This window comes from Acomys minous, assembly GCF_964271855.1.
Source record: "Acomys minous genome assembly, chromosome: 2".
Classification (NCBI taxonomy): Eukaryota; Metazoa; Chordata; class Mammalia; order Rodentia; family Muridae; genus Acomys; species Acomys minous.
In genome coordinates, this window is record NC_140484.1 from 73,601,779 (window position 1) to 73,627,302 (window position 25,524).

Here is a 25,524-nt window from a genome sequence, read left to right on the forward strand (position 1 = left end):
TTTGGTATCTGGTAGGACAAGTCTTCCTAGCTGTTGTTCAGAAGTATTTTATCTTTTGCCTGTAGTGAGTTTTAGAATCAGCTTGCCAGTGTATCTGGACAATTCATAAAGTTCCTTGAAGTTGGATTGACTTTCTATTGGTCCAATAGCATTGAGTTCAATTGCATTTTGAAGTGGCTGCTTTAATCTTTATGCTTGTTGCAGTTATTTTTATGGGTCATTTTGTAGATAAAGGGCATTTCCTCCAGCCCAAGAGTAGCTCAGTGGGAGAGCACCTGTCTAGCATGGGTGCAGCTGTGGGTGGACCCCTAGCATCACATACCACACACACACACACACACACACACACACACACACACACACACACACAGTTCCATTCCATCTTTGCTAGCTTTGTAGTGTGAGCACATTTTATCAACTTCTTTTCTGTGTGAACTGACTCAATACCTGCTTTTCCCCTTTCTTTCCTTCTTTCTTGCCTCCTCCCTTCCAAGGGCTGGGATCATGAGGCCCCAGCACCACCAGACCTCACTTGAAGAGATTATTTATAACTGCATTTCTTAAATTCTGAGCAGATGGACTTTTCTTTGTCACCTCTTTGGTATTGGCTTCTAACTTCCTTGTCTCTAGTCAGTACATTCTGTAGTCCGGCTTGCGTGCGCTGCAGCCAGCATGGTGGGCACGCCACGCCCTTCAGCTTCTGCAGATCACCTCTCCCTGTGCTCCTGTGTGTTCACCTTGTGAACCAGAGACTGTGAGTCTCCAGCCCTCGGGTGGATTCATGTGATAAGCTGACCTTGAGGTTTGCAAGGCCTAATTGTAAAGACCTAAACATTTTAAGTAATTGTGTCTTCTTGTGTGACCTTTTGCTGCTTTGTAATGATCTTTAGTTCTTTCTGCTAATAATTTTTTTAACCCTAAAGTATATTTTGACTCATTAATAAAACCAAACTAGCTCTCTGCAGGATGGATTGGTTTCTAGCATTTGGAAGTAATGGTGATACATACTTTTAAAATCTAGCCTGACAATTTTTAATCTTTAAATTGGTTTTCCTCCTTCTTTCTCCTCTCCTTTCTCTCCTCCCTCATCCCAGGGGTTGGACCAGGGCCTGGTGCATTTTAGGTGAGCTCTCTCGAGCTGTTTTTCTTCATTGTTATTATTAATCTAATTGTGTAACCAGAATTCATGTTGTCGGTCACGCAGAGGCAGAAATTGAATCCTTAAGCAATGATTATTCATTGAACTGGCAATCTGGGAAGACAGAAAAAAAAAAAGTTGGAGCCAGGCATGGTAGTTTATTTAATCTCAGCATGCTCAGCAGACAGAGGCAGGCAGAGACAGGAGGATTTCCATGAGTTTGAGGCTAGTCTACATAATGAGTTTAAGCTGTAGTAGTGAGACTCTTTCTCAAAAACTAACAAACAAAAATCTGTTTTCCTCTTCTCATCTTCAGAAAGATAAAAAGCAGCAAACAGAGGCTGTCAGTCACTCCAAGTGTTGTCTTGGCCTCTGGTCATGTGGGGCGCTTTTCTGGGTATTTGGCCGAGTTTTCCTTTTTATAATCTCTCCTTGTGTTTGGGGAGAGGAGGACCAGAGTGTGATGCTCGGCTGTGTGGCTCTGTGGCTTACACTGTCCAAACAGAGAAGGACTCCACGGAGAAGAGAGGATGAAGAAGAAGGGCTGACTTAGGGCTTGTTGAAGTGTTTGTTCTGGTGAGGTGTTCTGCTAGCAGTCAGCCAGAGAAGCTGGCCATGAAGCAGTGTGCCTTTCCAGCTTGGAGGACCAGCCCATGTGACAAAAGTGACAAGTATTTTTATGTTTTATTTTGTTTTCTCTAAGTTCTTGATAGTCTTATCTCACTTAAATTCCATTTTTCCCCCTACCTTAGCTGCTTTATAGATGAGCTTAATAGCTAAAAATGTTCCCTTACTCTGTTGGCTTAACATCTTGGCAATATGCTTATTGAAAACAGGACCACCTCAGACAAATGGTAACCCCCTCAGAATGCTGAGCCACACCACTAACAACAGGCAGGCAAAGGGGCTCGGTTGTAGTACAGTTTATATGCTTATGGGGAGCAGGCCTGCCTGGTAAGTTGGGCTCTTGGGGCGCCCGGCTTCAAACCCATGTGCTTACTGCTTATATGGCCCCGCCTGCCTGTCAGGAGCAGGTGTTTTGATCTGTCTTGTGTTGTGTGTTTATCAGCTCTGATCTTTGTGGTTTGTAGAAATACATGTTTTTATTACGTTTATTTTTGTATATATATTTGTCTCTGTGGGCGTGTGGACTGGCAATGCCATAGCATGCATAGAAGTCAGAGGACAAGTTGCAGGAATTGCTTCTCTACTTCCACCATGTAGGTCCTTGGACTTGAACTCAGGATATGAGCCTTTGTGGCAAATGTCTTTACCTGTTAGGCCATCTTGCTGGGCCCAAAAAATACATTTCTGTGAGAGTGCAGAGGACGGTAGAAATGGCCCACAGTCCTCCCGAGACATGTTTTATTGGCAGCTGGGGAGAGGGAGACTAGACTCTGTGTATTCAGTGCTTCCCGGTGGTGCTGTCAGCAGCAGCCTTGACTAGTGTCTCCAAGGCTGTTGAGCTGGTAAGTAGCCCAGCCAGGGGACAGGCGCAGACTTAGTCTGCAGTGACTGGCACAGGTTTGCTTTGTACTGTGGCACTAGGCTGTTTCCTGTGTTAACTCACTGAGTTAGTTATAGGAGTTCTTGGGAGAACATTTCTGTCATTGTTCCCACTTTTCTGTTCAGAAACTGAACAGCATAGAGACTTTAGTTGCTTGGTTTACCATTTCATAAGTAGTTAGTCTAGGAGGGCTGGGAGCCAGTTGGTCAGGTTCCAGAATCTCCCATGTTCACACTGCTCAAAACCAATGGAACAGACTGTTCTTTCACTTCCGGAGTCATCCACGGGAGCTGAACTTTGACAGTCACGAGCAGTGATTGCTTCTGAACACCAAGGGGTGCAAACCCTGTGCCATTGCTCTTGGGTGTGTGGAGGTGACTGTGACACCTTCTTTTTCAGCTCCCTCCAAAATGCAGGGCAGCACGAGAAGAGCAGGAGTCATGACGGATGTCCATCGGCGCTTCCTCCAGCTGCTGATGACTCACGGTGTCCTGGAGGAGTGGGAAGTTAGGCGCCTGCAGACCCACTGCTACAAGGTCCATGACCGTAAGTGTTGTTGTGTTCCTGTTCCCAGCAGCCCCTGGTGCAGTATTGACCAGAGACTATCGATGTTGGGTAACAGCGTAAGAAAAGTCATCTGGTAGTGCTGACCTGACCAGTCAAGACTCTGATGTCATCTTTCTCCACCTCCCTGAAGTGAGCGGCTGTGGTGGGTGGGCGCCTGGACTCTGAAGCTGTGCAGTCAGAGTTCCCATCCAGGCCCCAGCGTGTGCTGCAGCTCTGGTGTCCTTGTCCTCAAGGCGGGGAGGGTGACTGTAACTCACAGATCCTGAGGGCTGAGGAGTGACTCAAGCAGAATGCCTGGCATGGGAAGAGTGCTCAGGGGGCAGCGTAGCACATGGCAGGGCACAGCTTAGACGCAGTCAGCCTGGAGTGAGTGCCAGCCGTGTGCCCTGTGCTGCCCTTGTGCACTTGGGAGCATCTCCTCTGCAGGCCGCTGGGAGGGGTGAGCTGGTCTGGGGACGAGGCTTGGCCCACACCAAGGCCTCCTGCCATTGGAGGGACAGTAGAAGTAATGAGGTCAGTAAGGAAAGTTCCCTGGAATCACAGAAAGCCAAATGTGCCGAGTGTCCATATGGACGGAGTTAGTAAATGAAAAGGAAAGTTGATGCTGCTCTGTGATATTACTGTGCTAAGTTCTGGGAAGGTGCAACATTACTTTCCTTGCGTAGGAAAGTACTAGAGTGGACTGGAAGGCGGCTGTGTGCCCCAGAGGTGCTGGCTTTTGCATGGGAGGCTGTAGAAGAGGCTGGTCAGTAGGAAACAGATGCTTTATCCTTTTTTTTTCTTCTTCTTTGTTTTGGTTTTCGAGACAGGGTTTCTCTGTGTAGCCTTGGCTGTCCTGGACTTGCTTTGTAGACCAGGCTGGCCTTGAATTCAAAGCAATCCACCTGCCTCTGCCTCCCAAGTGCTGGGATTAAAGGCGTGCGCCACCACACCTGTGTAGGCCTGTCTGTCCTGATCACTTTGTAGACCAGCTGGCCTCAAACTCAGAGATCGCGCTGCCGCCTGAGTGCTAAGATTAAAGGCATGCACCGCTACCCCCCAGCTGATTAGTGTATTCTTGATGGTTTCTTCAAACTCATGGCAGTAAAGAGTTTGCTTTTGTTCTGCATTTTTGTTTCCCTCCTTGTATTTCTAATTTTCAACAGTAGCAGCAGCAGCAGCAGCAAAATGGCCTTTAAAAAAGTGAACCAAGGCAGGAAAGAGGAAAGGGGGTCAAGGACTTGCAGGAGTGAGCTGAGGAAAGCGTGCATTTAGAGCTCTCTAGAGCTGAGGTGGGGCCCTAGAGTGCACGGAGAGAGGGAGGTAGAACACAGAGATGGGGTTACTTCAAGACAAGCAGTGAGGAAAGAATGAAAGAAGACAGCATGAAGCTTGTTCTCCAAAGCAGTGGGACGTCCTGGGGGTGAGCTGATGTATGGGGTCAAGCAGAGGCTGAAGGCCCACTCTGTGTCCTACTGAAGTGTCCTCTGTCTGGAGCTAACCAATTCTGGCTGGCCTCTACAGACCAGTTGTTTCCAGATGACGGAGAGCCCTGCACGCTGCGCACAGTGCGGACCTCTAGGGGGATTTGAAGCAGGAAAGAATGATTAGGTCTGCTTGGGAACTGTCCTCTAGGAAGTCTGTGAGCAGCTGTTGTCTGAACAGCAGAGGAAGGGAAACTGCAGGCCCCACGGGACTTCATGTCCACTCCTCAGCATCCTCCAGAGATGGCCTGGCTCTGAGATCATCTCATATGCCTCTCTGTCTCTGTGTCTCTCTCTGTTCTCTGTCTCTCTGTCTCTCTCTCTCTTTCTGTCTCTGTGTGTGTGTATGTGTGTGTGGGGGGGGGGCCGGGGGAGAGGGAAAGAATGAATGCAGGTGCACATGTGGAAGTCAGAGGACAACCCTGGATGTTGGTCCTCACCTTCCACCTTGTTTAGGACAGGGCCTCCTGCCCAAGGCTCCAGGGATTCTTCTGACTCTGCCCTATCTCCCCATATTAGCCCCGGGACACAGACGTGATCCTAGTGTTACATGATTGCTGGGGATTTGAACTCAGTTCCCACTCTTTCCCAGGTGAGGCCCATCTCCCTAGCAAAAGGCCATCTCAGCTATGGGCAGTTGTCTTTGCCTCTTCCTGTTGGTTTCTTGTTCTGTGGTGCTGTGCTGGAGCCGCATGACACCTTAGTGCTCAGAATAAAGTGCTCTTGCCTTTATTTGACCTCTAAGTTGTTATGACCTAATTTAGGAAATTTAGAAAAATAGGAAAGTAGAATGTGTCTAGGAATTGACTTATAGCAGTACCCTGTTGTCTGCTGGGATATGTTCCGAGACACCCCAGTGCATTCCTGAAATTAGGGCTGGTACTAAACTGCTTTTTCTTATCCACACATACCTGTAGTAGAGTCTCATGTATGAAGTAAACACAGCAGGAGACTACCACAGTGACTGAGTAGAAGAGTTACAACAGTGATAAAAGTCAAGTGAATATGAGCTCTTGTCCTCCTGCCACTGGACTGGACTGGCTTGACTGTAGATGACACCCAGTAAGCGCCAGAAACTGGCTCCTTGGCTAGGGGAGGACTCTGCAACTGTGCACACCCTCTTCTTTTCTTTCTTTCTTTCTTTCTTTTTTCTCCTTCCTTCCTTCCTTTCTTAGTTTCCCCCCTCCCTCCTACTCTCCCTCCTTTTCTCCCTCCCTCCCTCCCTGCTTCCTTCCTTTCTTTTGGTTGTTTGAGACTGGTTCTCACTATGTAGTCCTGGGACTCACTCTGTATACCAGGCTGGCCTTGAACTCACAGAGATCTGCCTGCTTCTGACTCCAGAGCACTGGCATTAAAGGTATGTCCCATCCCATCACGCCTGGCCATGTACACTATTTTTTGTGCCTGCATATGCTGAGGTAAGCCGAGCTTAGCCAGGCTGTTGTTCTCTGTCTGCTATTAAAGCAAGCAAAGGGCCACTTCTGAAGAATTCTTGTTACTAGAGAGATTTTTAAATAACTGATGATATAGATAAATGATGTAAAATAAAAAATGCTTATAAGACCTAGTACTATTTCTCTTATATTTTGCAGCAGTGCCAGGAAAGTCCCTTGTTCAATGGGAAGACATTGTAAGAGAAGTGTGGTACAAAGTAGCAACTGCCCTGCAGGCTGCTGCCCTGACAATGCCACATTCAGGCACATCAGAGGCACCGCCTGTCCTGGCCTCTCTTACTGCCCTTGGGGGATGTTTATTCCCCATTCTCCTTGCCAGGCAAGAGTGAAATGTTGGCCTGAAGTGTTGCAGAGCTTTCTGGCTCCTCAGAAAGAATCTGAAGACTTGTCTGAGTGGTTAGAGGATTTTGGATTCGGTCCAGGGCTTATATTCAAGTACGTGCACATTGTTCCAGCAACATTGCCTGAGACTGTCAGCTCAGCGCTGTGCAGGGATTGGTGACCTTGAGTCTCATGAGTCACATCAGTCTGTAGAAGCCCCTTGCTGCCACAGGCACAGGAAGTTTAGAAAACAGAGCTTAGGACCTAAGTGGAGGATTTCCACATTGGGTCTAGGTAGAGTAATGGGGACATTGCCTTCCCCAAACAGTCCAGAGACGACAGAATGTCAGCTCAGCCCAGGCTCCGGAGAGACTGACTGTGGGGTTCTGGCCCTACACTAGACACATGTTGTCTGTCCATTTTTCAGAAAGTGGCTGGTGTCAAGCAGCTCACTTATGTTTAACATTGTCTTCATGAGAATAGCAACTGATTCCACAACTTAAAGGCAGGCTCCCCACATACTGTGCCGATTTTAGGTGCTAGTTGCAAGTCCCAGGTCACCTGCACTTCCGACTGTATATCAAGGGCTTTGATCCTGTCACCCTGTTAGTTAATTTGCTAGACTGACTCAGCCCTCAAGAAAGTACTTTATGTACATTTGCTGATTGATTAAGAAGTGAGGTCTCTGGCCTCTTGACGTTGTGGCATGATGACATTGTCACCTGTGGCTATCCTGAGATGCATGTGGCATGTTGGCTGCAGGTTGGACATGCCTGCCATCAACTGTAAAACTCAGACGTAGGCAGTTAGAGGTAGTGTGGGGATGGGCTGTGAGAGGTGAGATGGGGTGGTGCAGTGTACCACCCTCCCAGAACCTGCAGTTCCTGGGGTCCCCGTACTGTTGAGGGCTCTTAGGGCCTCATTGCATAGGTCAGATTGATTAGAGGCTCTATGAGTGACTCAGTCTTTAGTCCTTCCTCTCCCTAGAGTTTGGGGGATTCTGATGCTGACACCATCTTTCTGGTGACCAGCCCTTACTTTGAAACTACCTACAAGTTCCTCATTATAACAAAAGGTGACCCTATCACCTTTGTCACCCTGGAAATTCCAGGGCTTTTACGAGTTCTGTACTAGGAACCGGGGGTGGGGATGAGGCTGGGTGGTGTTTATGTATGACGGGCAGTGATGGGATGGTCCTGGAGTTGCCCCAGCTCTCTTCCTGCTGCTTGACTATCCAGATGTAGAACTCTGAGCTCCTTCTCCGGCACCATGGCTACCTGCACACTCCATGCTTCTCACCATCATGATAATGGACCAAACCTCTGAAACTGTAAGCCAGCTCCAAATGAAATGTTTTCCTTTATAAGAGTTGCTGTGGTCATGGTCTCTATTCACAGCAATAAAAACCCTAAGACAAATGCTAAACTAACCCAACAGCCTCAGATCAGCCCACTTGATCATGCTGTATCATCTTTCTTGTACATTGTTGGATTAGGCTCCGCAATATTAGCTTAGAATGTTCATGATAAATCACAGGTCTGTGATTTCTTTCTTTGCAATGCTTTTGACATGACAATAATGCAGGCCTCATAAAATAGGGGAGCAGGTAGGTCCTTTTTGTCACAGTTAATTCAGAGTCAGGGCAGAATTAGTATTACAGACAGACATTTTGGACCTTTCTCAGACTTTGGAATACCTAACTTTACCCCTCTTTTTAAAGCATCTCTTTTAAATTATGATTGGATCTTTCAATGACAGCTTATCCTGTAGGATTATGCAGTATACCTGTTTCATGTTTTGTATTATAATATATAAAAATAGTTTCATTTTATTTGAGACATATGATGGAGCAGTTTCAGTCTTACTTTGTATAGTTATATCCATAATTTCAGTAATTTCTAATAAATGCATAATAACAGAATCAGTCTTTTTAGAACGTAAGGCTGTTGTCCATTGACATCCTGAATATGTGTTTGTAGTATGGTACACATATTTCAGTTTACCAAACTCTGTAAAAGGAAACACATCCATTTGCCAAATTTCATTTCTTTGACTACCTTTAGGGTTACTTCCTACAGGTAATGGAATTTGGTTTTATAAAGAACAAGTAGGGCATTTTCTTACCATTTCCTTGGCTTGTTGCCAAGTGATAGAAAATTTCTTCCTTAAATCTTTGCTATTAACATGGTGGGTTTTTTTTATTTGTTTGTGTGTTTGTTTTGTTTTTTTTAACTCTGAAGCCTCTAACACACTGACTATCAGCAGTTGATCAGTTTCATCATTACCTTGTTCTAGAGGGCATGGCAGACCTGAATGAGATCTTATATGTATTATATACAGTGGATGGTTTCTGTTTCTTATCACTTGTTGTAATTGAATAAATAGTGAAGTCAAGTCAGAATCATGAAGCTTCTCTTTGCAAATCAACTCTTGCAGCATATTGAGTCAGCTGTTATATTAAGAGATTCTTGAAAATCTGATATCACCATGAGAATTGCATCTAATCCTGATTTTTTAACTGATTCATAAGGACTCTCAACTACCTTACTTATATTTTCTGACTTATAACCTGCCCTTTTTGGTTCATTGACATCAGTGTAAAATGTAGGAGCTCCAGAAATTGGAATCCTTTTTACTATGTGAGGAAAAATTCTGTAAGTTCTTTTTAGGAATTGAAATTGCTTGCCTTTTGGGTATCTGTTGTTAATCCTTCCCACCCCCAAATGACTGCAAGCTCTCTGCCAGTGTTTGTTGTTTGTCCATAAAGAGGCAATCTCAGCATTAGTAAAAGGCACCACAATCTCAGTTGGATCTATTCCAGCTAACTGGTGAAGTTTCGTGTTTCCCTTTATGATCAAATCAGAAATTTTTTCTACATATGTTTTAAATTTTTATTTGTGTGGTGAAAATATCCATTGTAAGATATAGTCTTCTCTCCCAGCAATTTTTGAAAATCGTTAAGAGCCTTTAACTGGTTTCTCCTGATTTGTACTTCTTGTGGTCTAATTTTCTGTAGACCTATATTGTATCCTAGATAATTAATAGAATCTCCTCTTTGTATTTTTTCGGGAGCAATCTGTAATCCCTAACAAGGTAAATTTCTACTTATTTCATCAGAAGTCTTTTTTAATGTAGTCATATTGGAATTGGCTAATAATAAGATATCATCCATATAATAGTAAATTATGGAGTGAGGGAATTCCTTACTAATTACCTCCAATGGCTGTTGCACAAAATATTGGCACAAGGTAAAAAGCAATCCTTTAAATCAGTCACTATAATAGGCCATTCCTTAGGTAACAAGGAAGGCAATGGGATTCTGGACTGTAAAGATCCTGTTGGCCGAATAATTTATTCATTGTTCTGAGATCTGTTAACATCTTCCATTTGCCAGATTTCTTTTTGATGACAAATACAGGAGAATTCCAAGGGCTGTTGGACTCCTTTATCTGTTAAGCCTCCAGCTGTTCTTGGACTAGCTGTTCTGGTGCCTGTAATTTTTCTTTAATTATAGACCATTTTTGAACCCAATTAAGTTTGTCAGTCAACAGGTTTAGTGGTAAGGCTGGAGGTGTTCTATCAGCAGTGGTTCCCCAAAGTTAAGTTGAAGAATTGACCCATGCTATATCTTGTTTATGGACAGCCTGGATAGCCTGTAGCTGTCTTTGATAATCTTTTAAAATAATTTTAATTTTTTTTAAAGATTAGGAATATCACCTGTTTTCTGGCTTGTCTCTGAAATTGGAGGGATGTTAATCTGGGTTTTCCATTGTTGTAATAGATCTCTTCCCCATATCAGCTATGTATGGCCTTAGTTTTCCTATTTGACCTTCTGTCCCTGTACATTTAAGCCAGCTGTCACTTTGTTTTACTTAAGACAATGTTCAGATTCCTAGCAGCTGTGTAGATACTCTTTGAAGTGGCCAGGAATCTTAGGAAATTGTTGTATCCAGTAACTCCCTCAGTCTCAATGACATCCAGCTGCAATTTTAATTTTGTTCTCTTATCATTTATAGTAGTTAGCCAAAATATTTGTGTATTTTGGTATCTTCAGCACCTCTTATTTTATTGCTAGGAGCATCTTTATTTCCATTAAATGGTTTTTCTAAGTTGTCGGTAGCCCTGTTTGTCCTTTCAGACTTTGAATTTTCTGCTTGTCATTTAGAATAATCCCTTTTTGGTGGGCAAGAAATGAATGGCTCATGTTGGTTTTTGTTAGGTCCTGAGTGAAGCCCTTTAGGCAGTTTTCTGAAATTAAGGGATTGCCTTGGGTATCCTTGGATGACCTACATTCATGAGCCACATGACCATACCTCCCACATCTTCTACATGTTATAGAAAATCTTTTCCTGAATTATTACTATTATAGAAGAATTTAGGAACGGTTTGCTCACCATCCTTTAAGGAATGATTTGAATGTTCACAGCAGTGAGGATTTTGACGTCTCCTGTAGTTGTTTGTCCAACTATAACTGAATCATGAGCATTTATTTCCATGTCTGCAATAGTTTTAATTCATTCATGAAGAGGTGCAGATCTTGCCCTCAAGGGTCTAATAGCCTTTTTGTATTCAGCATTAGCATTTTCAAAAGCTAGAGATACAAGTAGAATTTCTCTAGCATTTGGATCTGGTATTGTTCTATTTAGAGCTTTAGTTAATCTCTGTAAAAAGTCAGTAAAAGACTCGTTTGAACCGCAGGTTATTTTTTGTAACTGATTCTCTTAGGCCCTGTTGTTCAACCTTGTCGCAAGCACTCACAGCTAGTGTTTGGCATTGTTCTAGGATAGCATCATCAAGGCTAATCTGTACTCCTAATTCAGAATATGGGCCTTCACCTAGTAACTGATCCTTGACAATATCAGTCCCTCTAGTTCTATTTTGGTGCTCCATACGTGAGTCCTCATGCCAGCCATCATAATTGGGGACCAGCTCTAGAATGGCTGTCCTCAAATCTTCCAATCTTTTGGAGTTAGGCGATTCTGTGTGGCCCAGTTATTAAGTATCTGTTTAACATATGGTGAGTGTAAGCAACAGCTGGTTATTGTCTCCTTAAACCTTTTTAAAATTTGTGCATCTATAGGTTGGCAATCAAATACCTGGTAACCTTGTGGATTTTCTTCATCTTCTGTACTTCCCTTTTCAAAGCTGGGAAAATCATTTTAGTTAGTTTTTTTTTTTTTAAACTATCCTCCCAGTGTTTACAACCATACCTCTCTTCCTTTGTATCTCCTGGTAAAAAGACCTTTCTCTCTTCCCTTCCCAGAATTTGTTTTCTCCCTACTAGGAAGTTCTACTTCCTGTCTTTCTGCCCAGCTTGTTGGCCAATCAGCTCTTATTGACAATTGCTGTATCTACACAAGACATTCCTCCACAGTTTCTCTCCAAGTTCTTCCTCTAGGGACTGCTAGTGCCATTGACACTTTGTAAATTGATTTTGCTGTTAAGTTTTATGTTGATATTTAGTCACGTTTAAAAATTAGTCTGAAGGTAAAGAAAGTAGTTAAAATGTTAGACATAAAAAATTAAGGTTGGTCTTGTTGATGCACAGTTTTACTCCTAGCACTCGGGATGCAGAGGCAGACAGATCTCTGAGTCAACAGTGTGAGTTCCAGGACAGCCAGAGCCAAACAGAGAAATTCTTATCTTGAACAAACAAATAGGTGGCTAGAGAGATAGCCTTTTTTTTTTTCTTCTTGTTTTTTCCAGATAGGGTCTTTTTATGTAGCCCAGGCTGTCCTGGAACTTACTATATAAACCAGGATAACCTTAAACAGAGATTTACCTGCCTCTGCCTCCCAAATGCTGGGATTAAAGGCGTGCGCCACCACTCCTAGCATATGGGGTGGCTACTCTTGCAAAGCATCCGGGAGCTCAGTTCCCAGCACCCACGCTGTGGCTCTACATTGTACATCTGTAACTTCAGTTCCAGGGCTTCCAGTGCTCTTTTCTGACCTCTAGGTCATGTGGTGCACAGACTACATGCAGGTAAAACACCCACAGACACTAAATAAATAAATAAGTAAAAATATTAAGATCTGAAAACTTTCCATTAAGCCTAACAAACAACAAATACTTGAAATGTGCTGTGTAAAAGAGCTTGGTGAGCTCTGAACACAAGAGTCTTCCAGTGTTTGCAAACCTTTCCCTGCCTCACCCAGGTTTGACTGTAGCAAGCTGCTGACACACCTGCATCTCTTTCCTTGTTCTTGGAGTGAGTCACAGTGTTCGTGACATTTCAGCTGTGTTCAATTCTGTCATATTGTGTAAGCATCTCTTAGAGAAGACTTAGTAGTAATTAGAAGTTGGCTCTAAATAAAATGTTTCTGTATTTTTAATGAATTCATTGTACACCTGTTTTCCTTGGCTACGATGGACATTACTGAGCTCATCTGAGTGTGGGCGTGCTTTGCTTGGAAGGAGTTCTGAGATGGGGAGAGCTCTGTGGGTGAGTCATGGTCACTGCCATTGGAGCTCATCAGAAGAGACTGGAGGGAGAGGGGGTTAAGAGTAAAGAGATCACCTTGTAGGTGAGACAGCATCTGGCTCCACTGAGGCAACACATGGAGAGCCAGTTCACTACCTGAGTGCAAGCTTCAGGGGCTCAAACGAAGGTCAACTAGTAGTCTGTGCAGAGTGGGAAGCTGGAGTCATTGTGACAATGCATGCCTGTACTCACATCTAGAGCCCCAGGGATTGCACTGTACCTCAGACCTGCAGAGCCACTCACTGTGAACCTGTGGTGTACATGTACTGCTCCAAAGAGGAGGAGGAGGAGAAGGAGGAAGAGGAGGAGGGGGGAGAGAGAAGTGCGGAGGCCTTAGATGTGTCACCTCAGGCTGCTGGCCTGGGGAAGCTGGAAGCAGGCAGATGGATCCACAGAGATGAAGCAGGGAAGTTTTTAGTTGTTGACCGTGTCTTGACCACTCTGAGCCTGCTGGCTCTGGATTGGTGGTTTGTTTCCTGGGCTGGTTGTTAGAGCCACGACCTGACTTACGTCAAGGTAACTTGGAGCTTGAGAAGCTGGCCAGGTCTGTGGTGGTTGTCTGGGCTGCTAGCTCACAGGTAAGCCTTTGTGCATGGTTGGCCACTGCCTGTCTGCCCAGCTTTTGGGGAAGAGTGTTCACCTTATTGCCTCAGTCAGAAACTATAGCTCTTTATCACATGGCCAGGAAACAGGGTGGAGCCTTTAAGTCTCCTCCCAGGAGGGTTCCGGCCCACACTGGAGTTTGAAAACTGGTAGAGCCCTGTGGTGTGTAGTACCCTATACTAGTCTAAGTCAGCTAGTTAGCATGCTAAAAGGAAAAGACCAGCTTCTTGAATGTTTTTTGCTTTTAATAAAATCCTGGCTGAGTGCGCAGTTGCTGTAGCCTGCCCTTTAGGTGGGGTGCTGGCAGCTGGCAGTGTCACCCAGCATTGCTCTCATGAACCTGAAAAGACGCTTCCACATCAGAGATACAGTATCATGGGGTGCTCTGCTTTCAGCTGGGCCTCTCCTGCTGCACCTGGAAGCAGGTGGGAGACCTGTGGCCCAGAGCTGTCACAGTTGCTGCTTCTGTAAAGGGGAGATGGACACCTGCTTACAGTAAAACTGGTTGCAGTGGAATCTTTACTAACGAGGTCAACAGTAAAATTCTGCTGAAGTACTTTGTGTATGTGACAATTCATGTTAACATTCAGAACTCAACCATGATGAAAAATGGCAGTGTGGAGCAGTGTGCACAGTAGGCCTCTGGCCAGAGGGATGCCCTTGCATGGATATATGATGTGCGTGGGTGGCAGGGCTCATAGGCATTCAGCACTAGGTGCTATGCGGTGAGAGTGCCATCCTGTCTTGTTTCAGTGTGGCTGAGCAGGAGGAGGTGGAAGCCAGTGCAGGAGGCCCATCATTGATGCTCAACCAAAAAGATGGTCCCTGTGTAGTTTTGACTCGCTCTGAGGCATCAGTCACTGCATGTCCATCCTGGGTGGTGGTTCCTGAGGGTCTGCCGAGGAAAATGAGCAGTGCTGTGGTGAACTGCTGTGCTGGGGCTGAGAGCTTCAAATGTGTCCTATGCTTCATGAAGGATGCTTCTCCTCTCACGCTGCCCCTCCTATCATGGCACACAGCTGCGCTCTGATGGCTCTCATTTTGGAACTCGCATGGCCAAAGATCAAGATGGTCTTTTCTGTAGTACTGATGAGTGATATACTCTGAAGGGGGAAAGGGCTCCCATACGCCACTGTGTCCTTGTCAGCTTTTCCTTTATTCTAGTTCAGTGGGTCTCAACCTCTTTGGGGATCAAATGATCCTTTCACAGGGATTGAATATCAGATATTTACATTATAAGTAATGTACAGCAAAATTACAGTTATGAAGTAGCAACAAAATAATTTTAAGGTTGGGGGTCACCACCACATGAGGAGCCGTATTAAATGGTCACAGTGTGAGGAGGCTTGAGAACCGCTGTGTTAAAGGGTTGCAGCATTAGGAAGCTTCTCCAGCTGGAGTCTGGGCTTTGAGACTGCTCTGCCCTGCCCCTGGCTCTGTGGCGGGCCTGGCTTGCTGGTAGCTCAGCCTTCTTGCTGTCACAGAGCACGTTGGCTCACAATGGCTTGGGCCCTGGGGGCTGATTTTCACTCTTATTTTCTTTGCCTAAGAATAGCATTTTCTATCTATGGTGCCTCATTTAGAACAAAAGTACGAGTTGGCCAGAGGTTAGGCAGCAGACTTCCTGACCTCCTGCTATTAGGCTACGGTGTGCAATGAACTGTAAGCCTCACAGCCTGTAGAAGCAGGCTCTGATTTAGCAGGAAGTTCTTCAGTAAAGGCAGACTAGATTTAATTATTAAAAAGGGAGAAGATACATCCAAGCCAGAGAAAAGCGGTCTCTGTGGTCTGAACTCTCGGGTCAGGGAGGCCTGTTTTATTTAGTGTGACACCACCCTGTACAGTGGGGCCCTGCCTGTCCCATTAGATATGGCTGTGCCAGGGCCCCAGGTTCTAATTGCTTCTGTCAGGCATGTCCTTATGGAGGAGCAGCAGAGCCACCCCTCCCGCGTCATTATGGGTCTTTGCCTTTCTGCAGCCCGTCCTAGGGTGGGAGCAGACTAGACAATGCCTTGCATGCCGACATCAGCCACTTGGCTTCCAGTATGTCATCTGTCTTCAGCAGCCCCTTTCGTGGCTTCATCCGGGTTACTATGGTTTCTGTGCTCCCCTCTCCTCCCCTGGCAGAGCCCTTTTTTGTGTGTCTGAAGTGCTGGGATGGTGCTGGAGTTGGTGGGGGAAGGCCTGCAGGTTTTCTCTACTGAGGGTGTATGGCTTAGTGCCCAGGCTGAGGATCTGGTGTCTTGCAGGCCAGCTCCATGCCCAAGTTAGGGAAACTCTGAGCAAGTTGTTTACTCTCTTTAAGCAAACAGTGCATAAAGAGGACATTAATAGTGCACCTGGCAGGGTGGTTGTAATGAAGAATGCACACACCAGTGCCCAGTGCCCAGTGCCAGTGGGTTGTAAGGTGCGTTATCGTTATATGATCCCAGGCTAGAAGAAAAGCAGGTGCCTGCATGACAAGCAGGGACGTAGAGCCTGCTCTCCTTGTATGTAGCCCGGCATTCCGCACTGCCAGCTGCAGGCTGCTGTCATTGTGGAGGCAGCCTCTGATTGGCTTGATGACCCTTGGTGTTTGAAGTGTGTGCTCTTTTCTCAGTAGGGTCAAGATTCAGAAAAGAGGTTCAGTGTGAGTAATGGACCTAACTCTCTTAAATCCTTCACAGTAGGATTTCATGACTGGAAATAGCTGCCTTAGAGTTACATGGTACAGTCTGTCTAATTCCTGTGGGCTCAGAATATGGGGACAGATGTTTATCCCCAAGGCTCTGCAGGTTTGCAGACTGTAGCTTCTGGAGCAATAGAGCCAGAGCCATGACCATTCACTGTTTAAAGACTACCGCCTTGTGTACCCTTGCTGCTGAGTGGCAGCACCCTCAGTCTTGGGAGTACAAAAGAGACTTCAGTGCTGGCCAGCTTAGAACGGCGTGTGCTGCTTGGCATCTGGAGCCAGGCTTGGGACTAGGCACAAAGCATGTGCCAGAGTGGTCTTCCTTTTCCTAGGTGGCTGCTGGGCTGGCAGCATTACCAGCTGGCCTCTGTCCTGGCACATATCCACAGGCTATTGGATGGGCTGGCCTGGGCTCTGGGTCCCCTCCTGCCTGACTTGAGCTCTCGGCTTCTCAGGGGCTTCCCGTATCTGCTTTTCTGAATAGAAGTCTCTAGATTTACTTCCACACAAGCTGTGTGATGCGGAAAGACATCTTGAAGAAGAGAGGAGGCTGTGGTCTTGCTAGGCAGGAATCTGGCTGTGCAGTAGCCAGACGTTACCAGGTAACTCCTTGGTGGGTGACCAGATGTGGCAATTGGTTACCATGATGAGGCTGCTGCTTGAGAACCATGGCGGGCAGAGCTGGGAACTCTGGGTAGCTTGTCAGGATGAGCCCGGCCAGGAGGTTGTGGGGAGTAGAGGGTGCTGCCAGAGAGCTGTCTGGCCGTCTGGAGGGGTTAAGAGAGGTGAAAGGTCATGTTGGCTTTTAGAGATGAAAGGGAAGACAGGCTCACAGAGAAGCACGTCTTTGCTGTTGGCCCTGTTGCCATCAAATAGCAAAGCTAGTTTGGAGACAAGGTGTGGGGACCTGTTAAATACAAGGTCATCAGTGGAGACAGCTGCATGGATGTGGCCCTCCTGGAGGATTGTGGGAAAAGTGGGTTGGATCTTCTCGCCCCAGGGTACTTGGAAATTACAGTTTGCTAGAGTGTCTTTGATCTGCCCACAGAGTGCACTTTTCTGAATGACACTCGAGGTACCTCTTTGGTGGAAAATGTGAATTGTCCCTTTCAGAGGGAGGTGAGACTTGTTCCTTGACTCACATTGAGTGAACAGGGTTGATCCTGTTTACAGGGGATCTTGTCACTTACCCAGTGAGAGATGGTGATGCGGAAGAAACTCAAAGTAATAAAACTGTTGTTATAAAGGACTCACTGATGGATTTGCTTAGGAGACCTTAAGTCACAGAAGTGGAATTTAGCTAAAGGAGCGCTGCCTCCAAAATACCCCAAAGGTAAGTCGTCTGCTAACCAGGCCTGCTGGAGAGGTGCAAAATTTAGGGTCCTAGGATGTTAATGTTAATTTACCAGGAGTGACTAGCTTTTACGTTCCATTCCTATAACAAAGGAGACAGCACTGATTTAGAACCAGCCATTAGGCCCATCCCCAGAGACAGCTCTAATGGCAGCTAAAGGGGGCAGTCAGTGCAGGATCATAACCATCCATAGTCCTGTCTGCCGTTAAGTCCCTTATGCTTTTATCAGGGAAAACACTATTCTGCCAGGTGGGTAAGATGACCAGGAAAACAATGATTTGAAAAGAACAACATTGCTGTACACGAGTGATTCCTGGCAACATTTTTGCTGTGTAAATCTCCCATCTACCCAAGTGGACAGTCTTGCAGCCTCCTGTCTCTGTGTACATTGTTCAAAGTGTGACTTGGGGCTGGTACCTAAAAGAGATTTAAAGATGACAGCATCTATAAAATGCATAAGCCTACGGCATGTATAAGTTAGTGGACCCTTGTGTTCAAGTCAGGCTCTTCCGTGGATACTAGCCAGAGCCAGATATGCTCTTCCTTCATCTCTAAGTGTGTGGAGTGATTCCTCACTTGGGAAGGCATGTTATTCCTATGACAGTGTCTCTTGAGCACCCGACTCCCTTGCCAGAGACAGTGTTAGTCTTCAAAGTTGGTGCTTGGGGTCAGAAAGGGTCCTCACCCTGTGTTGGGCATGGGCTGTGTGGTCAGCTACTTCACACGCCCAGGAGTGCTTCAAGGGAAAGCATTGGCTCTAGTAACAGGAGGCAGCAGTGGGAGGAGCGACTGTCAGTTCTGAGTCCTGGCTTCTTTCCTCTTCATTGTTTCCCACTTATTAGCTACTATTGATTTTTCATTTAGTTTGCATTTATTAAAAAGAAAGGGGAAAAAAGCCAGTGCAAACACATGCACATTACTGTTACAGTGGCAATCTGTCACTAGCCCTGTTCCTTTGGTGAACCATAAGCCTGGATCTTCATGTGCCCTTAATGTAGCTTGTCTTCTCCTGCTGCCAATATGACCTTTTGTCTTTTAAGCTGTCTTCACTTTCATTACACAAGGTTGGAAATGCCCATGAAACAGCCACAGCTCAGGTCCCTGTGATGCCCTTGAAATGAGTCTCCTTCCGAGTGTTAGCCTTAGTCATCTGGACAGAGAACAACCTACCTTTTGTTGTTTTTGTTATGGTTTTAAGTTTCTGTTTGTATTCTGTAACTTTCCCCCTCTTAGAGTGAGTTGGTTTTGTATTGTTTTGTTTTTTAATTAAAAGATGTGGGGTTTTTTTTCCTTTTTCTTTTTTGAAACAAGGTTTCTCTATACAGCTCTGGCTGTCCTGAAACTCATTCTGTAGACCTGGCTGGCCTTGATCCACCTGCCTCTGCCTTCCAAGTGCTGGGATTAAAGGTGTGTGCCGCTGTCACAACCACCACCACCACCACCTCCACTACCACTACCTGGCATTCCAAAGTGATTTTTAAGCATAAATCTTTTCAAATTATTTTAGTAAGTGAAAACAGTGATAATGTTGTCTTGAGAGTATTGCATTGTGGAAGGGCAATTCCAGTGTGCAGAGCTGACCGTATGCCTTCTGTGCTACAGAGGGGTCTGCTGCCCACAGAAGGGCTACATCTCCAACCTGGGAGTGTGTCAAGCGTGGACTCTCTCTGAGCCTCTCCTGTTCTTCTCACCAGCTAATTAGTATCTGTACACTCGAGCCCCCTGGAGCTTCTGGATTTACTCCCCTCCTCAGGCTCATGACTTCTGAGAAGGTCTCTGTCTGAGGCCCCCTGATGGTGGCGGAACGTGAGCTTGTGCTAGAGCCAGCCTCCCATAGCTCACCAACTCAGGGGGCTCCTGGGCCTGAGAAGGGGCAGTGTGAGGAGGTGTGGGCAGTGGCTGTATTGAGTATGGTCAGAACAGGGCCTCTTCTGCCATGAGTGCCTCTGTGAGCCTCTCTTGCCCTGCTGTGGCTCTTAGGCCTGGACTGGCCCAGGGCCTTCAGGTGTGTCCTGGATGGCTTCCTTGGAGGAGGGCCACTGGCTGGGTATGAGGACTCGGGGCAGAAGAAGGAAGGCCACTGTCTCAGTGGTTTGAGATAACAATCTTAGGGGGCCTTTCTACCTCACTACATCCGCTCTGTCTTAGCTTATCTTTGAGCACTCCGGGAAGAAAGAAACCACACAGTATTGGCATTGGCCCAAGAGAGCCCAAACACTTCTGGCTAGGCTGCCAGCGTGGTCAGGTGCCAGAGTGATTGAAGCAGGCTGTGTGCTTTTTCTGATGAATCTCCGCCTCCCCCGCTTATTTCCAGGAAATGCTACTGTAGATAAGCTGGAGGACTTCATCAACAACATCAACAGTGTCTTGGAGTCCTTGTATATTGAGATAAAGAAGGGAATCACAGAAGACGACGGGAGACCCATCTATGCACTGGTATGTGTGCGCCAGTGCCCTCAAGTGGTGTTTTGAGAAACTGGCACAGAGGGCTCTGCAGATAGCTCGTTCTTGACCTACTCTTCTGAGAGGGAGGCCAAAGACAGCAGTGATCGACTTTGTGTGGAGACATGGCCTGATCCCTGTGCCATTTATTTCTAGGTGAATCTTGCTACAACTTCAGTTTCCAAAATGGCCACGGATTTTGCCGAGAATGAGCTGGATCTGTTTAGAAAGGCTGTGAGTACAGTAGCTCTCATTGCTACCCCAGGCTGTGCTTTTAATGGGAGGAATAGAAACTGCAATTGTGGAGGGCACTGCCATGCTCCCCAACTTCCTGGGCCACTCAGGGAGTAACAGTCCTTACGACACTTGCCAAACAAGTCACCTGAGAACTTGTAGGAGTGCATGTGTCTCAGTCCCTGCCCCAGAAGGCTGAACCCGAACCTGCACTTTAATAAGGTGCTCACTGAATGGTTGCCATGCTAGGGCCCTGTTCTTCCAAGCTTTGGAGCAGTCTGCTCAGCCCATCTGTCACACACCTGCCTAAGCCAGTGGGCCTCAGTCTTGGAAGTGCATAGCAGTCATTGGAAAGGTAGGAAAGGCATACCCCTTTCCAGTTTCACCTTGGCTGAGCCCTTCAGGACAGGTAGACTTTCTAATTTTATAGTTTCATCGTGCTCCCAGGCTGCCAGGAATGTCATGGAGAACAAGGCTAGGACAAGGGCCACACCCCTGGGCATACAAAGGACGCCTGGCACCTATCCTGCTACAGACAGAAGTCTTGGGGAGTGTGCCTGGCACAGCCCATGCAGCCTGTCCTCCACCCACACTGTTCCTTTGAGAATGCAGCCTCATGTCCGCAGTCATTTGTTTTTCTCCCCCTCCTCCTGGGAGAAGGAGACAGGCCAGGAGCTACACTGGGATGGTGTGACAGGAGTGGTCATCTGTCAGTTGGACTGGACATGTCTACTGATTATATTATAAATCCTCCTCCTGAAGCGCTGTCTGTGCCGGTGTTCCTGTGTTGGGGCCATTTTAGCCCATCCCTGCCAGGGCTGACTGGTGGCTTAGGTGCCATGTTTGCTATTCGAATAGATGAATAAGGCACCTCTTTCTCTTGCAGTTGGAACTGATTGTTGACTCAGAAACTGGCTTTGCTTCCTCTACAAACATTTTGAACCTGGTTGATCAGCTGAAAGGCAAGAAGATGAGGAAGAAGGAAGCAGAGCAGGTGCTGCAGAAGTTTGTGCAGAGCAAGTGGCTGATTGAGGTACCTGGTGCATTTCTTTCAGATCTGCACTTATGTCAGTCGAGCCAGGCCCACCTGTGGTCCCTTCTCTGCTGTAAGGTTCCAGTGGCCTATGAGGAGTGCCTGAGTCCGACGACACTCACTCTGGAGGTGCGAGAGGGACATGAAGACCCAATGGGTCTGCAAGAAGAGCTGGCCAGGGAAACTCCTGCTGGAGCCAGGCAAATGCCCAAGCTTTTCCCCATAAAAGGCACTGCTGTTTCCATAAGCCCAGACCTGGGCTCAGGTTGGCCCTGTTGATCATAGCTGTGCCCGGAGGACTCCAGCTTACTGCTAGCAGTGCCACACTGCTGCCTCCAGCTTCCTCTAGGGTAGTCAGTTCATGGCCTGAGGCTGCTGTCTGTGGTCTTGTTTGCCCTTCACTTCCTCTTTGGGAACCTTGATAGAATTCTAATACTGGGTATCTGCCGGGAAGAGAGGTAGGACTGGCCATGGGGAGTGAGGCCCAATTCAGGGACATCCTGTGTGTTGTGAAGGTGTGTGCTGACCACAGCTTGGTTGCTTTGCTTATGTTGACCCTCTGCCAGTGTGGAGCCCAGGTAAGCTGGCACCTGGTTAGGTGCCTGCAGCACACATCAGTGACTCTGACAGTTTCTTGTCCTCTCTGGGTAGTAGGTTGGTCAGTGTACAGTGTTTTTGTGCTCTCTTTGAGGGAGACTTGGAGAGCAGGGCTTCTGACTTCATTGTCCTGTTGCAGAATGTGCCTGACACCTGTGGTGTTCAGTAGGTGCTTGCTGAGTGGGTGACTGGGCCAGCAGATGCAGGGCCAGAGACAGTATACTTGAAATTCAGAGATGGTAGGAGAGCAGTTGGCTCACTATGGACAGCTCCCTTTGCCCATCTCTTTGCTGCTGGCAGGCTGGCCGCAGAGAGGAAGGCTCGCACCTCCAGTGTCTTGAGGCCTACCATGCTGTCCATGGCATCCAGCCCCTGTCCTTCTGATGCCTTCCTTTCAGAATGGAGATGCTGGCTCTGCCTTTTGCAGAGATGGCGCTGAACTGTTACAAGGGCTTAATGGGAGATCTGAAGAATTCTGTGAGCTGCTGTGGAGGGCGTGTGTACCTCCACCTTGACACCCAACAGCCCCTCCATCTCCTCAGCCCTGCCGCTTGGCATCTCCTGAGTTCTTAGTCACCATGTATCTGGTGAAGGAAGACACAGACTCAGGCAGTAGGGGGTGTGGTTAGGAGAGACCTCCTGGCTCCTCCACTGTCTCTGGTTGTGTTTTCTGGCTGGACAGCCTGGGCAGAGTTGCTGTGAGTTCTGTGGGGCATCTTGTGAAGCTTTCCTGGGCAGCCAGGTTTTAGAGTCACCTTTGTCCTCAGAAATGCAGCCTCCCTCTGCTAAGGTTTTCCACATGGTTGTATCGCTCAAGGGCATCTTTCCTTCCTGGGGGCTCTGCCTTGGCTCTGGGTAGTCCACTAGGAGGCTCTGGACTGGAGGGTGCTAAGTGCAGAGATCAGAGCCTGGCTGCCACCGACTAGCTCCATCTCTGCATGTTCCAAGGTTGGCTCCTAGTAGGGCCAGCCTCAAGAGCGAGGAAGGAGGACCAGGGAGCTGGCTGAATAGTGGGCCACCTCTATGGATCTGGGATCTTTGAGACATAGCACCCACAGTACTGGAAGTCAGCCAGTGCTCCCACCACATCTGAGGAGGCTCCAAGTCCCTGTCTACCTAGCACTGGCCATTGCTCAGGATACTAGTGCTTTGTGCACAAAGGCCTTTGTATTTCTGAACTCCTTCCCACTGTTCCCTCTTGCTCCTAGGCCCACTTGCACTCACTTCTTTGGTTACTAGGCCCATTCATAAATGTGCCCCCCCGCCAACTTCTGCCTTGGAAAGGAGCCCACCTTCAAAAAATACCCTCCCCCACTGTGTGGTGGGTTGGGAGGGAGCTTAGGTGTGCATCTGTCCCAAACTCAACTCCTGCTTGTGAAAGAAACAGTGACAGCTATCTCCTCAGCCTCTCTCCACTACAGTGCCACCTTTTTATGTGGCCTGAGCTGTCAGCTTCCCTCTGCCCACTTCACATGCCCAGGACCACAGAGACTCCACTCTGGCTCTGTTAGCTTCCCATCAACAAGGCAGGGATAGCAGTGCAGGTGGCTGAGTCCACAGTGCTCTCTGTTGACTGAGATGAAGCATTCCCAGCAGTCTTGCCTCTGCTCATAGGTGGTGGAGTTTGCTACATCATTACACAGCTGCCCGGGTTGTTTCCGGCCTTCCTAGGGTGTGCACTGTACCCAGACATGGAGATCGGGAGGCCTGGCTTCCTTTGGAGGCTCTGCCATGCACACTGATAAGGGGCTTCTTCCCGCTTCATTTGTAAGGTGGCAGGGCTGGCAGTGACGTGGGCTCAGTGGCGGGAAGTGGTGGGAGGCGTGGGCACCTAGCTTGAGTTGGATCACCCATTAGGAGACTGCCTGTCTTACCTGGCCTCTGTCTTCCCTTGCTGAAGACACTGGCTGTGACTCAGTTGAGGGGCGGCTGTGAAGATGGGGTTATCACATCTGTGAAGGCAAGGGAGGGTAAGAGGACTCTCACCTCTGTTGTCCTTTTGATCTGTAGTTTCCCTTTCTTGAGCTTTGGCTAAGGGGACTTTGCTGACATTGGTTGGCTGGGATTGGTGATAGCCTGCAGTGACTAGAGCATCGAGACATTGCCCTCCTGCACTCTGGGCTGTGGGAGTCAGCGCTGAGCTAGCGTGTGTGTTGTGTCCCCACAGAAAGAGGGCGAGTTCACCTTGCACGGCCGGGCCATCTTGGAAATGGAGCAGTTCATCCGAGAGACCTACCCAGATGCTGTGAAGATATGCAACATCTGCCACAGCCTCCTCATCCAGGTACTGCAGGGAGCAGTGGGAGTGGGGTCCTGTGCTCAGCCCACTGGGCCTCCACTGCTCTATCCCTCAGGCGTAGGCATCTTCCGGACAGGCCATGATACACTCCCTACTGATGTACCCCTAGTTCTTACCCTGGCCATTGAGTGTATCCCAAGGGTGCTGCTGGGTGTTAGCTGGGAACTCTTCTGTAGAAGGGTCCAGGCTTTGCTGGCTCTCTGTGCCCATGGTTCTGCTGTTCACCCTTAGCAGAGGGAGGCTGCATTTCTGAGGCCAAAGGTGACTCTGAGCCTTTCCCACCATTTAACCAGGCTGGGTGCCCGTGTTTGCTGCTTTCTGATTATCTTGGGCAACCAGGCTCCATGCTGAGCTTCTGTGCGTGTATCCACAGGTGCCATTGTCAGACTTTTGGAGCATGCCTGCCTTGATCTTAACGCATGTGGTACATGTTGCCACTAGCCCTACTGCAAAGCTGTATGCCTATACCTCCCACGAGGGGATCTCTGGCGAGGGGCCTGAGCTTGTTGGAGTTACAAGGGGCTTGGCAGGGAGTGAGGTTTTCAGCTTCTCCCATCTATGTCCACTTGTTGAAAATTCGGTAGTGAAGGCCCTAGTGTAAGGGGCTTGGGTTATTACCAGCACTAAGGTGGGGCCTGGAAAAAAATTCTTTTAAAGATTTATTTATTTATTATTATGTATACAGTGCTCTGCTTGCATGTACTCCTGCAAGCCAGAACAGGGCACCATATCACATTACAGATGGTTATGAGGCACCATGTGGTTGCTGGGAATTGAACTCAGGACCTTTGGAAGACCAGGCAGCTCTCTTAACCACTGAGCCATCTGTCCAGCCCCGGGGCCTGGAAATTTAAACCCTCCAGCCTGCTAGCCATTTTCTTGTAGCTTTCTGAAGGTTTGTGAAGTTGAGAGATGTATTCCATGGTCATTGGCCTTCTTTGTTTCAGGGTCAAAGCTGTGAGACTTGTGGTATTAGGATGCACATGCCTTGCGTGGCCAAGTACTTCCAATCCATCTCTGAACCACGCTGCCCTCACTGCAATGACTACTGGCCCCATGACATACCAGGTACATGGCCCCAGAGGGATGGGCTGTCTGTGGGACCTCTGTTCTGAGTCTGGGCCCCAAGAGCACCCTTGGAGGGAGGGCTGAGGAGGTCTCTGAGCATGAAGGTCGGGGTTGGTGACCTGCTGAAGCATGGGTGAAAGCTGCCTGCCTGCTTTGTTCTAAATGGCTCTAGAATTCACTAGAGACCCCAAGGGTTGTGAGAGTCTCAACAAGGCTGTCCTCATAGCCGACCAGAGACAGGGATGGGAAAGCTACTCCCCAGCTTCCTCAGGGAGCTGTGCTGCCTGGC

General features: G+C 47.5%; 1 protein-coding gene across 5 annotated transcripts in view; it reads left to right on the top strand.

The window, feature by feature from the left end:
• The window catches only part of NSMCE1 (NSE1 homolog, SMC5-SMC6 complex component), a 29,398-nt gene that overhangs the window by 3,544 nt on the left and 330 nt on the right, over positions 1 to 25,524 (top strand). For all 5 annotated transcript variants that reach the window (XM_084772837.1, XM_084772833.1, XM_084772834.1 and 2 more), the window contains exons 2-7: positions 3,045 to 3,191; positions 19,877 to 19,998; positions 20,161 to 20,238; positions 21,125 to 21,271; positions 24,036 to 24,152; positions 25,115 to 25,235. In XM_084772837.1, the coding sequence (XP_084628963.1) occupies positions 3,056 to 3,191; positions 19,877 to 19,998; positions 20,161 to 20,238; positions 21,125 to 21,271; positions 24,036 to 24,152; positions 25,115 to 25,235 (721 nt within the window). In that variant the 5' untranslated portion in view covers positions 3,045 to 3,055. The remainder of the gene's footprint in view (positions 1 to 3,044; positions 3,192 to 19,876; positions 19,999 to 20,160; positions 20,239 to 21,124; positions 21,272 to 24,035; positions 24,153 to 25,114; positions 25,236 to 25,524) is intronic.